The sequence below is a fragment of the Phodopus roborovskii genome, unplaced genomic scaffold, assembly GCF_943737965.1.
Source record: "Phodopus roborovskii unplaced genomic scaffold, PHOROB, whole genome shotgun sequence".
Lineage (NCBI taxonomy): Eukaryota > Metazoa > Chordata > Mammalia > Rodentia > Cricetidae > Phodopus > Phodopus roborovskii.
The window spans coordinates 1183241-1197682 of NW_026126424.1; the positions used below are offsets into that span (position 1 = coordinate 1183241).

General features: G+C 43.9%; 1 protein-coding gene across 1 annotated transcript in view; it reads right to left on the bottom strand.

Moving 5' to 3' along the window:
• Window positions 1–2430: 2430 nt before the first annotated feature.
• Window positions 2431–14442, bottom strand: part of Papss1 (3'-phosphoadenosine 5'-phosphosulfate synthase 1) — a 66907-nt gene continuing 54895 nt past the window's right edge. The window contains exon 12 of the mRNA XM_051185490.1: window positions 2431–3113. Within this exon, the coding sequence (XP_051041447.1) occupies window positions 2975–3113 (139 nt within the window). The 3' untranslated portion in view covers window positions 2431–2974. The remainder of the gene's footprint in view (window positions 3114–14442) is intronic.

Below are 14442 nucleotides of genomic sequence, written 5' to 3' on the forward strand. Positions count from 1 at the left end.
TTGGACTAAACCTCTGAAACTGTAAGCCAGCCTCAACTAAATGTTTCCCTTTATAAGAATTACTGTAAGCCAGCCTCAACTAAATGTTTCCCTTTATAAGAGTTACTGTAAGCCAGCCTCAATTAAATGTTTCCCTTTATAAGAATTACTGTAAGCCAGCCTCAACTAAATGTTTCCCTTTATAAGAGTTACTGTAAGCTAGCCTCAACTAAATGTTTCCCTTTATAAGAATTACTGTAAGCCAGCCTCAACTGTTTCCCTTTATAAGAATTACTGTAAGCCAGCCTCAACTAAATGTTTCCCTTTATAAGAGTTACTGTAAGCTAGCCTCAACTAAATGTTTCCCTTTATAAGAATTACTGTAAGCCAGCCTCAACTGTTTCCCTTTATAAGAATTACTGTAAGCCAGCCTCAACTAAATGTTTCCCTTTATAAGAGTTACTGTAAGCTAGCCTCAACTAAATGTTTCCCTTTATAAGAATTACTGTAAGCCAGCCTCAACTGTTTCCCTTTATAAGAGTTACCACGGTCACAGAAACCCTAAGGCAGCATCCCGTCCCAGGTTGCCACCCTGTCATCCCTAAGGAGGATAGTGTCTTGGAGAGCCAGTCTTCCTGACCTTACTTTATGTTAAAAATGCTGAGACTTCTTTTGTTGTTTGGTTTCTCTCTGGAGACAGGGTCTCTGGGCAACCCCAAACTGGAACTTGCTATGTATGTAGGCCAGGTTAGCCTTGAACTTACAGTTTTCCTGCCTCCACCACCTAAGGTCTAGGGTTACAGGTCTGCGCCACACCCAAGAGTCAGTGCTATTTTATGAAAGGCATTTTTAAAATATCTTTTTCCTGAGTAGTAACTTCTAAAACCATTTTGACAGTAAATATTATTTTGAAGTATGATGGCTGTGCTGGCCTTCCTGTGATAGAATTCTTTTCCCCACTCACATGTGGGGGGGGGGCTGTGAGATCAGCTTTGCCCCACTGACTTAGAGGTAACACTGAAACCAGGCTACTTCAAGGTCTGTGTGACACTTTTCAAGGCAAGGTCTTGCTTTAGTTTAGGTTCACTTGTTACTTTTGTAAACCTGCCTCTGCCTCCTAAACCTCTGAAAAGGCAGGCAAGAGGTACCATGGCTAGATGTAAATGTTATTTTTATGTGGTTTTCCTTTCAAACATCTCTCTATTGTAGAAACAAAGTGGCAGAGGCGGATAGGATGTGAGCTTCTCTAAGGGAGTCCAGAAGGGCATATCCAAGTGTGGTATGGGCTCCTCAAGGGATGCTGTTGTCTTAGCATAAGCCAGATAGGACATTTTGATGGCTCTCACATCTCTAAAGGTTACTGAAACCCCTCATTTTTTTCTCTCTCTCTCTTTTGATAAGTGAGATTATGAGGCTCTAGAGATGTCTTTTTCAAAGAGTATTTTCTAAGGTAAAACCAGAAGCCACTAGGTCTGAGCAAGGGGTTTGGTACATGTCCTTTCCCTACATATTCATTTCCTGGTGAAATTCCTAGAACAAAAGACTGCAGGTTTGCAGCTGAGAGGGGCAGGGTCTTCAGTTGTCCATTGTGCTTTTCTGCTGGCAAAGGCTTCAATCAGATTCCTGGATGAAAAGCTCCTCTTTCATGTTCGCAGAATCTTCCATCTTTCTAGTCTGCCTCACAACCACAACATGATCCATCAAGGCAAGCAAAGCACGCGTCTACCCACATGGATAGAAGGGCATAAAGAACATGTTTGCCCACGTGGATGGAAGGGCATAAAGCATGTGTCTGCCCACGTGGATGGAAGAGTATAAAGCATGTGTTTGCCCACATGGATGGAAGAGTATAGAGCCTGTGTTTGCCCTCGTGGATGGAAGAGTATAGAGCCTGTGTTTGCCCTCGTGGATGGAAGAGTATAGAGCCTGTGTTTGCCCACGTGGATGGAAGAGTATAGAGCCTGTGTTTGCCCACGTGGATGGAAGAGTATAGAGCCTGTGTTTGCCCTCGTGGATGGAAGAGTATAGAGCCTGTGTTTGCCCTCGTGGGTGGAAGAGTATAAAGCATGTGTTTGCCCACGTGGGTGGAAGAGTATAAAGCATGTGTTTGCCCACGTGGGTGGAAGAGCGCGGAGCAGGAGACAGCCTTCCTGACTTCAAGCAGCTATGGCCTACACTGTGGCTACAGCTTACAAAGTGGTGGCACTCTGTTGCCATCCCAATCCTGTGTTTAAGAATACTGCAGATATGAAGGGAAAAACTGAGACTTCAGATGGACTTGAGAATTCTTTATAATTTACCCACATAATTATGGAGTACAGGTTCCTGCTAGGCAGAGCTTCAGCAAACACACAATATTAGGAGCTACATCAGACCCCAGAAATTAAAGATGACTTCACGGGTCCCCTTTGCCAGGAATTTTCACAAGGAAGGAGTACGTGTACACAAAAGTACATAAGAAGCCCCCCAAAAATCAATTTTATTGAATAAAGGCATTCATTCAGCACTTTAACACGGATTGCAAGAATACCTCAACATGTTGGGTTGCAAGTGAGGGAGCAGTTTACATTTCCAATGGAAAAGAAAGGAGAAACAAAAAATACCTAATTGCTACAGATATTTTGTAAAATTCCCCAAACAAGGTGTAGTCAAGTTGACTGTTTAGTGATTCCTCCCACCCTCACTTCCTAAGAATTAAAAGCTAGATGATGTGAGTATAACTAATAAATCAGCGTGGAAAAATCCTAAGACAGAAGCATAAATACAATATAAAAAGGCAAGATTTTTAAAATCGCATTATAAGAATATTAACAATAAGTGGGAGAGATACATTAAGACCAGAGATGTGTTACACTAGTTCAAAACAGAATTCAAAGGCAGACCAGAACTGGTGTACATGGAGATGGGCACAGCCACAGAGAAATGCCGTCAGTAACTGCATGGTCCCCTCTGTCACTCAGCCTTTCATCCCAGGCAAAATGCCTGGCTTAGCCCGCTACACTTTCTCTAAGGACTTGTAGTACTCCACCAACACAGTCCAGGCCTTGGGAGCCATGAAGCCTTCTGGAGGCTTCTGACCTTCACGAGCCAGTTTGCGCATCCGTGTTCCTGAAATAAATTCAAAATCTTCGTGGCTGAAAAAAAGAGAGAAAAGCCAGTCACTTCCCTGTCTCACAAAGTTACTAGGAAATGTTTAAGGGGCGTTTGTTCCTTCAGCTCATGTTACTAAACTAGCAAGAGAAAGCACCATTCTCAAGTCTAATTTATAATTCTCAAGTCTAATTTGTCACCGAGCAAAGCCACCACACAATTGAACATCCTTCACTTTATTATGGAGATCAATCAGTATCTTACAAAAATTACCCAAAAAAAAAAAAAAACCACAGCAAGATTCTGTGTCCTCGATAACTTGCCCCTCCCTACAGGGACATCCTGCCTAGCACAGCACACTATTACAATGAGGTAATGGCACAGAAATGAGCTGCCATGGCACCCAGGCTCCTCAGCTCTCCTCCTCCACTTTCTGAGTGACTATTTAGCTCCAGATAATCCCCACTCGGGTTCAGGGAGTTGCCACTGCAATCCCCAGGCAGTTCCCTACCCATTTCCTGACCTCTTCCTATTTCCCTGTCTCACTCACCTCTTTCCCCAGCCCCTGAGAAAAGCTGTTAGAATTAGCACTTCTAGTATGTATGTATTTAATGTGTATGTGTGAGTATATGCTGTGCATGCATTTGCCAGAAGAAAGCTCTGGGTGCCCCTGAACGAGAGCTACAGGTGGCTGATGTAGAGGGTGGAAAACAAACTCAGGTCCTCTGGAAGAGCAGCAAGTGCTCTTAACACTAAACTCTCTCTCTCTAGTCCTGGATTCTTTTAATACTTATTCTTATGAAACACAAAGACGAATCTGCCTGGCACAGATTAAACGTTTAGAAAGCAAGCTTTAATCTGAAAGTCTGGTACATGATGCAACACACAAGTAACCATGCACACTGTTCCTTGGATGAGAAACTGTATCATCTACAGCTACAACATATGTTGTTTATGTGTAATTCACCTGCTCCCTTCAAACACGGAACCAGCTTACAAAGTAAGAGTTCCAGGTTTCTTCTCTTACCATGTCCTAAATAAGCTACCACCTGCTCTGATTAGAGTATTACCGTGAGCATCAGATAAAATATCCAAGATGTACTTAACGGTTATAAATGTAATCATCAGGCTACCACACATTATAAACAGAAGAAATATTTGTGTCCCCCAAGCTCACACTGAAGGCCTAATTCCCAATGAGACGCACTAGGGGTGGAGCTCTGGGGAGATGATAAGAGTTAGAAGAGATAATGAGAGCAATATCCCATGGTGTGACAGACCCACTTAGAAAGAAAGAGACTTGGGATCCCCACAGTCATTCAAAGACATTGCAAGAAAGTGGCTGGCTGCTGCCAATGCTCTGGACCCTCAGACCGGAATCTCCCAGCTTCAACATCTATGAAAAATAACTGTTATCTAAGCCACTCAGACTACGGTATTTTGTTATGGTGGCTCAAGTTCAGAACTGTAATTCTGTCAAGATGCAGAGAAAGGAAAGAGGGAATGTGAGACAATAGAACCAGGAATGTCTAGGAAATATTACAGGTGTTTTATGTTCGCTCACTGTTTTCTACAGCGATTATCAAGTGTCAGTATTGTCAATATCAAGTAACATACAAAGTTATCAGTAGTAAGAAACTTTCCAGTGACAAAATGAAACGAGATCTGTCTGTGAGATAAAAAGTAGCTGCTTGTTCACCCCAGCACTCTGGAGGGTAGAGCTGGAGGCCTGCCACAGGTTCAAGGCCAACCACAGCTACAAAAGGAGGGCCTCCTTCAAACAGATGTATTACAGATAAATAATCAGCAATGGTTACTATAGTGAGTAAAACAGCTTGTTATATTTTCTAAAGATATTTTAAATCATTTCAAGTACTGTAACCTTAAATTAACGTGAAGCCTCAATTATGTGAACATCATCCCGGCGAAGCAGATCACTAGGGCGCTGCTACAGCGTTCTGTTCTCACAGTGATCACAACAGCCACTACTCACCCCGCCCTACCTGCCCTTTCAACACAAACGAGAGCCCCAGAATAGCACCACAGACACAGGGCACAGATAATAAATGTTTACTCACTGGAGACCAAGTACTCTATCATCTTTCCACCGGAGGAGCTCTGTGAATGTTGGGCAAGTGTGAAGCAGCGGAAAGGCAAGGACCTAGCTCAACACAGGACTCTTGACTTACAAAAGCCAAGGTTGATTTGAACTACTGCCACATTTCTTTTTAATCTACATCTGGATTATTTACGTGGAGACTCCTTCACAATGATTTCTTTATAACCCCTTCAGAGCTAACTTCCTCCAGACCTTGCTGGCCTCCTCTATGGGGAGGGAGACCTGGCAAGCCTCAGACACTTGGCCTTTCCCACAAGCAAGTGCTCTAGGTTGTACCTTCCCTGGAAGTGGTCCACAGACAGGAATGACGGAACGTCTTCGTGATCGCCCCACACATGTGCACCGGCTTTTCTGATGTGGGTGTTCAATGGCCAGATGCTCACAGAGACAGGGCCTTGGCCACGGTGTTACCTTTGGTCTCTAAGCAGCGGCTCCACCTGGCAGGACTACTTGCGTTCCTCACACTGGCCTGCCTAAGACCCTTGTTCCTAGACCTAGCTCTCTACCAGGTGACCAGAGACAACCCAGCTCTACACAGGAACACTGAGTCTGAAACTTGTGTGGGTTTGGCTTTAGAATGCTGTACACATAGAATGTGAATATGGACCGTTAAACTCATTTACGCAATGCCAGGAAGACCCAATGCCAGGAAGACCAGTGCCGATGCTCTACAGTTCTACATGCAACCGTTAACAGAAGGTACTGCCTCACACTGTCCTCCTCTGCTTCTCCAGCCCTGCTAAACAGATAGACAACACACGCACTGGATCTCTCATGTTCTTGGCTGGAAGATGTTTTCAAATGATAGAAATGATCAAAGGTGATCTGTGAAAAGGAAACAATTGCTACATGCTGCTTCAAAACAAACCATTTAACACTTAAATGTGGGGCTTTATCTCCTACCTCTCTGAGCTCAGTGTCTTATATGGAAAGGCATCTTGGGGGCTAGAGAGATGGCTCAGTGGTTAAGAGCACTCTTTCACAGACTGCATGCTCAATTCCCAGCACCCACATGGTGGCTCTCAACCATAATTGCATGAAACTTCAGCTCCAGGGGATCTGACACCCTTTTCTGGCCTCTATGGGCACCAGGCCATATGTATGTAGTCAAAATAGTCAAACACATAAAAACTTAAAATAAATAAAAATTGCCAACTTCAAAGAATTGGCCTCTACATGGGTTGGCTACTATGGCTATAAATAAATAAACTAATAGTTTATCCTCCTCCACTTTTTTTATGTAACTTTACTGGCAACATAATGTGTGTACTTAGAATACTGAAATGAAAAGTGAATTTGAATTTGAGAAAATAAGCTGTCACAAGAGGAAGACTCACCTCCTCAGCACTAGGCAAGAGCACTTCCAGGGGAAGGGAGAAGGAAACCAAGATGGCCGTCAGATATGGACTCTTAAAATGTCAAAGCCACAAGGCACCCAGGGCAAACGCAACCACCAAAACCCACACTTGCAAATCAGAATTTAAATTTTCTTTAGTAGAAGAAATAACCCATAATGATGAAGGGGCAAACCAAACAAATGGCACCCACAGGCTCAAGCATGATCTATTCTAGGGGAGAGCAGGAAATCTTCACAAGTATCCAGGCAGGAGAAAATAAATGTCAAGAAAAGGCGGGGGAGGGGAACAATGACAGGGACACAAAAGCAGAAGAGGGGGGGGGGAGCTCCGCTCGGGGACAGGGCTTTAACAAGGAGGAGGGGCAGGGGTTAAGTGCAGAGACTGGAAGAGCAATGGTTGGGAGCTAGAAAATGATGGTCTGGACTCTCTCAGAGAGGTACCAAGCTGCCCTCTCAGGACCACGAGCATCTGTGTGGGTGAACCTGTCAGCACTGTGGGGGGAATCCTCTTCAGGACACAGAATACCTCCCGATGTAATCTAAGCCAACTCACCAAGACGTCATGAATGTGGCTGAGAATCAGTCAGCAAAGGACTGCCTCCATTCCCTGGGAGTGGAATTTATAATCTCTAAAGATACCCTCCTGCGGAAAGCCATGGCCCTGAAGCTTCTGCCCGTGTAAAATTGAAGTTTTACTTCCAGCAATGAGAGCTCGAGTCATACACATGAATTGCTGGGGTGTGGTGGGGATAAGTAAGCAAGCCACTCCTGAAAGACTCTGTCTGAACTTTGGGATTAAAGGGGAAAAGCCAGACTAAATCCTTTCTTCCTCCCAGAATGTTAAACTGTCTGAAATCCAGAATTGCTTGCATTCCTTCTGAAACTGCCTTTCTAAGCCAAGGCCCCTGGGCACTTCTTCCTGAAGCCATTTTATACCATCTGCCCTGCACGCTCCAGGCATCCATTCCTTCATCCCATGAGATGGGAGTTTCTGTTTCCATGTGGTGGTTCCCCACCCTGGCTATGGGAAACACATTGCCTTAGGCCCATTCCTGCATGTCTATCTCTGTTACATAAGCATCTTACTTTTTATCAGAGGCCAGGTTCAAGTCACTGTCTACAATTAAATTACAGTTGCACAATAGGATGGTTTTGTGGAAATAAGTCCATAAAATAGAATCTGAACAATTTCTAGAATGATCTAAAATTACCTCTAAAACTTTACCTATGAGTAATCCGGAATCTGCCACAAACAGAAAAAGCCCTTCACTTTTCTTCCTACAGAGCGGTTTGAAGTGGGATCATTTCATAACACTAGCAAACTAATCCTTTATGGCAACCCGGAAGAAAGAAACCCCAAGTACGTCTGCCTCTTTTTTTCTTCTCCTTTTCAACGCCACTGGACTACAGATTTTTTTTTTTTTTTTTTTTTTTTTAAATAATCTACAGCAGACAGAATGCTAACTCTTAAAAAACAAAAGGAAGAGTTGTTACATCAGAGAGGGGTAGCGTGAACCCAAGAGTTTGCAGCCTACATGGGGCCATTAAGGCTCTAACCACATGTGGTCAGCAGCCTGAAGAACTCCATGGCAGATGACTTCTGGCCACTTGCTGACGACTGTAAATCTTCACAGCCATCTGCTGTCCTCCCTCCCTCCATGCATGCTGCCTGCAGAGCTACCAGGACAAGTTATTCAGGACAGGAATTGGGGTCAGCAGATGGCCTTCACGGATGTCTTTTGAAGGCTCACATTCAAATCTCCAGCATTCTCACAGTGCAAAGTGGATGATAAGCAATTGCAGACGAGCAAAAGAGAATTTCTCGTTTGACAGATATAAAACTAATGGTGGTGACTTGTAAGTGGATCTAATTATTTTTATTCTAATTAATGTTTCATCCAACTTGAAAGCTGGTCATTTATAACACATCAAAACCCTAAGAATTCTAGGATTGAAAATGATCTTTTCAAAACCAGATGAACAGTTACTTGTGGCTTTCTTTCAGACACTAAAACCCACTGGACAGCATCATATATGACAAACTTTTTTTTCTTATTATTATTTCTAACCAAAGCCTAAATGAAATACATGAAAAGTTTGATCAGGGGGCTGGGAAGGTGGCTCCGCAGAGAAAGTCCTTTCCACACAAGTATGAGGACCTCATTTTGAACTCCTAGATTCCACATAAAGCCAGCCATGGTAGACCACATCTATAATTGCAATGCTCCTATGACAAGATGGAAAGCAGACAGGGGACTCTGCGGAAGCTTCTGAGAGCCAGCCTGACTATGCAGTGCTGAACAGAACAACAAGGGGACCCTGTCTCAAACAAGGTTAAAAAGCAAGGGCTCTGTGACACCAGAGAACAGAGACTGTCTTATGACTGCTACATGTATGTGCCTCAGGAGACCTGTGAGCCTGCACTCATACTCACATCCAGTTTTACAGACACAGACAGACAGACAGACAGACAGACAGACAGACAGACACACACACACACACACACACACACACACACACACACACACACACACAACAAAACCAAACAAAAACTTGCAGAGATAGAAAGATTTAAGTTCAATTATTTTGAATCTAAATTTCCTTTTTGGTGGGGAGGTATTGAGACAGATGTCACTATGTAGCTCTGTCTGTCCTGAAACTCACTCTGTAGGCCAATCTGGCCTCAAATGCACAGAGTGCCGGGATCAAAGGCATGCACCACTAAACCCAGCTTGAATCTAAATTTTTGTTTTCCACCTAGCACCTCACTCTTTTAAATTGTCGTTTATTTATAAATGCTGTGGGCTGAACTCAGGGTGCTACTCATGCTACCCAACTGCTTTATTACTGCGTCATATCTCAGCCAGCACCTGAGTTCATAAAATCTATAAAAAAGATCCTCTCGGTCATTCAGATCTGAGCATTGCCCTAATCCCAGGTCAGAGTTCACAGGCCGAGACCCCTGGGTCTGCAGCTTCCGCTAAAGCTGCTGGGAAATGTGGGACTTCCCAAGTACCTGGGAGCCTAACCCAGAGTCAAACCCCATGCCCACCCTAGGTTCTTAGCTTTCTGTGAACAGCTAGGAGGTGAGTCTTGGCTATTTTTACATGCTAGTTTGGGTTTTTGTTGTTGTTGTTTTATGTTTTTTGTTTGTTTATTTTTTGTTTTTTGTTTTTTTAAGATAGGGTTTCTCTGTATTGCTTTGGAGCCTGTACTAGAACTAGATCTGTAGACCAGGCTGGCCTCGAACTCACAGAGATCTGCCTGCCTCTGCCTCCTGAGCACTGGGACTAAAGAAGTGTACCACTAACACCCAGCCTGTTTTTTTTAACTCTTAATTTGCTCTGTTATATAATTTTTAGTCAGTAGAATAGAATCTTAGCTATATTGGCCTCTGTGAAGAAACAATTTTTTGAATGACCAAGAGTAGAAAGTAACTATCTAGCAGGAAGCTTTCTGTTTAAAATAAATAAATAAAGACACATCTGTGTCCTCTCCCAAATGGGCGGTCAATCACCTGCATAGGAAAACACCCCCAAGAAAGCCATCTGTTCAAAAAACTGTATAAAACCTACCTAAGCATGGAGGTCAGCACAATCATCTCTGGACAGTGTCCACTCTCCCCCTTGAGAGTGCTTTACAGTATCCTGTAACCAAATCCACCGGCCCTCCATCCTTACTCTGTGTGCCTCATCTTTTTATGACAACCACAGAGACTAAGGAGCCAAGGGTGAAGGAAGCAGATATGATCCTGGTAAGAGTTACACTCACAAAGCTACAACCCAACTCCCAACTCCACAGGAGAAATTCCACTAGTAAACCGAAAGCATTTTGAGCATCATTGAAAAAGACAGCTCCCGGTACCCTAACAGATGGGCTTGTGCACAGCAAAGACTGCGTAGCAAGAAAGGAAGAGGTGAGCAGTCCAACTATATTTCAATGGTCAGGACAGGATTTGAGGGTGAAGAGCAGAGGACAACAAAAGGGATCTCAATGTTCGTTCTAGGTAGCTGTGCCTCAGTTTCTTTTCCTGTCACTGTCATGAAAGACCCTGACCAGTGTGACTTAAGGAGGAGGGGCCTATTGTGTCTCATAACTCAAGGTACAGCCCATCAGGCAGCAGGAGCTAGAAGCAGGCAGTCATACTACATCCACACACTGCATGCTGGATAGTCTTACGTCAACCTGACACAAGCCAGTCATCTGAGAGGAGGGAGCCTCAGAAGAAAATGTCTCCACAAGACCAGGCTGTAGGCAAGCCCGTATGGCATTTTTTTCTCTCTCTCTCTTTAATTACTCAATGATGTGGAGGGCCCAGCCCATGGTGGGCAGTGTCATCCCTGGGCTGGTGGCCCTGGATTCCATTTAAAAAAGGAAACAGAGTAAGCCATGGGGAGCAAGTCAGTAGGCAGCCCCCTCCGTGGCCCCTGCCTCAGCTCCTGCCTCCAGGTTCCTGGCCTGCATGAGTTCCTGCCTGATTTCCTTCAATGATGAAGAGTGTTGTGGAAGTGTGAGCCAAAGAAATGTCTTCCTCCCCGGCTTGCTTTTTGGCCAGTGTTTCACTGCAGCAATAGAAACCCTGACGAGGACAGTCAAGAAGTAGAGAGAAATGCTTGCTGCTTCTCAGCTCGGTTTACTTACATAGTATAGGGTCCCACTCAGGAAAGGGTGACACCCAACGTGCACAGGTCTCCACCCCAGTTAACAAAAACCAGACATTTCCCATGGGCACGCCCCTGGGTGATCCTGACAAGTTCATATTCAACACTAGGCATCACAACTGGGAAGAAGAAAAAGAATAACAACGAAACTTAGGATTTAGATATATCATTAGAGTAACATTAATTCTGGTCATTATAATTTATATCAAGAAATCGAAGCAGAACTTCATTCTAGTGGTAGGCAGAATTTAAAGATGGTCCTGATGACCTCTGCCCGTGTCACCTCCACAGTATGCTGCAGCATACTGTAGGAATGCCACAAAGGAAATTTTGGAGATGTGATTCAAATTGCTAAATTGCTACAAAAAAAAAAAAAAAAAAAAAAAAAAAGGGGTGGGTGGGTGGTGAGAGAGATCCAAAGCATCAGAGACTGTGTGTAACGGATGAAGGGTCATATTGCAGAGACGACAAAGTGGCAGGGAAGAGCTTCGAGAGGCCTCTAGGAGCAGGGTGCAATCACCATTCAATAGCTAGAAGATAGGGAGCCCAATCCTATACCTGCAAAGAAATGAATTCTACTGGCAAGGAGCACCATGGGAGGGGACTCCAGAGATGCCACAGAAGAGCTGGTCTGGCAGCAGGACAAAACAACCTGGTTCTCTGACCTAACCAGCTTCAAAAACTTGTTACTTTAAAACAAAACAAAAAAACAAAAACAAAACAAAACAAAAAAACCATAGTAACAGAGGACTGATATACATAGAACATAGAACACTGATGTACAGGTTTAATAGTCATAGCTCAAAAAACTAACATACTAGGTAGGCTCACCAGTGAATGTACACAAAAAGAAAGAAATCCAAAAACACCTTGAAAGAGGCGTGCAGTCATTGTGTGTCCAACGCCATCAACCAATCTTCCAGAATGGTAAAAAGGGTGTCTTCCAGATGGTAAGGGAACATGGCATCTTTTAGAAGGTAAAAGGGCGTCTTCTAGATGGTAAGGGGACATGGAATCTTCCAGATAGTAAGGGGCCATCTTCTAGATCACAAAGGAATGTCTTCCAGATGGTAAAGGGACATCTAGATGGTAAGTGGTGTCCCTTGGATAGTGAGAGGGGCACCTTTAATGGCTCTCTCACTGCTAGAGAGCACAAGTTAGAATGCACTCTACCATTAACAGCAGGAAGAAGTCTGTTAGAGTGTGATGATGCCAGCCCAGACACATCTACCCTCCCATAGCATCATTTACTCAGTTGCATGCGCACTTCTCATCAAAGCACTCCCCTTTTATTGAGCATATTGTTTCTATAACTTAAGTGATCCTGCATTCGTCTACCCAGAATACAAATATTTATACTTTAAAAGAGAAAAGACAGAAAAAGATACCCTAATAGTTGTTAGCATCTGTAATGGGACTGAAATCCTGCAGCCCGGTCTCGCTGAGTCACTTCTAAAACTAACACAGCCTCCCCGACTTCCTAAACATAAACAGATGACTGTATCATAATTCTTATCAATAATTATCTTTCCTGAAATCTTCGGGGAATTTTCCTCCCTAAGCCTTGTCTTACACTAGTATTCAATCAAACCAAAAGCTACAAAATCATTAATTACATAAAAGCTGGCATTGAGTAATGTCCATTAATCAAACATGGACAAGCTCATATGTGCATAATTAATAACTGTTTTCTCGCTACATCAAAGACAATCGCCCTTCCACAAAATTTTAATCACTCTCCAACATATTCCCATCAACTTAATTATATTTGAACACGAGTACAGAAAATTTAAAAACTAAGGCATTTTTAAAGCTTCCCAAGTTACAACTTATTAAGATTTGGTAACTCAAAAAAAAAAAAAAAATTCCAAGGAAATGAGCCACTCATGTGACTAACTTAGAATTCATCTCTGGAAAATCTTATGAGAAATGATGTAATTATTTAGCTTTTAAATGATTAAAAGACAGACTTAAAGCAGCACTACCCAGATTTAGCCAAACATCAAAGTTATCAAGGGTCTTAGAGGAGCATTAATCAACTGCACACAGATGGAGCTAGGACCCTGTGTGCGCCGAAAGCAGCTGGCCTCACAGAGGGACCACAGGGAGGAAGCGCATCAGCCCAGGGGCTGGAAAGGAAATGGGTGCTTGTTTACTCTGTTTGGTTTTCTTCATGTGCATACGTGTGTGCGTACGTGTGTGTACGTGCCTGTGTGTGTGTGTGTGTGTGTGTGCATGGGGGGGGGCCTGTGTGTACAGGGCTGCAGGTGCAGATGCACACACATGTACACATGGCTGCAGAGGCTAGAGATCAAGCTCAGATGTCATTCCTCAAGAGCCAACCACCTCTTGCTAAGCTCATCAGGGAATGCAAGGGATCCGACTGAGTCTGTCTCCCTGAGAGTAAGGTTACAAGTACAGGCCACTGTGCCAGGCTTTTTATGACTTAGTTTTAATTACGTATGTGACTGTGCACCACATGTGGGTACACACTTGGAATGCAGGTGCCTACAGAACCCTGAGGTGTCAGGTCCCCTGAAGCTGGAGTTTGGGTGGTTATGAGTCACAGCCGAGTCCTCTGCAAGAGCAGCGCCTGTCCGTAAAATGCTGAGCCATCTGTGTGGCCCCACCCCGCCAGGGTTTCCATGCAGGTGTTAGGGATAAAAGTCCTGTCCTCGGGTTTGCACAGCAAGCACTTTACCCATGGAGCTATCTCTGCAGACCTTTGCTCAGCTTTCTTAATGCCACAACATGGAAACTCCTTCAGTAAAAGCTTATAGATGGGCAGAATGGCTGCATCGCTCTTCTTGCTCACCCTTGCCTCTACACTCAAGTCCACCAGAGTTCTCAGAAAATGAAGGTCGAGAAGACTGTATACAAATAGACAAACTGCACTTGGGGTAAGAAGCAGAAACCCCAACAACCGCCTCAGATACCACGTGGCTTACAGGTCAGGAGAAGGCCGTTCTCCTTCAAGAGCTTGAGGCAGGGGGCCTTCAAAAGAACTGCTGACTGGTGGTCTCTCCACAGACTAACGGGGCTCTTTGATGGTGGTACACATAAACTCAACCACAAAAGAGCCAACCAGAGTGTACCCAAACTGCTTTCACTTTCCCTTGCCATTTCTACTTAGATTTCAGCCACCTTTTGAAGTGATACAGACTCTAAGCCATCTCCTTGGAACTGTACTTTGGGATGGGGCAATTCACACGCACATGTGTGTGCATGTACAAATG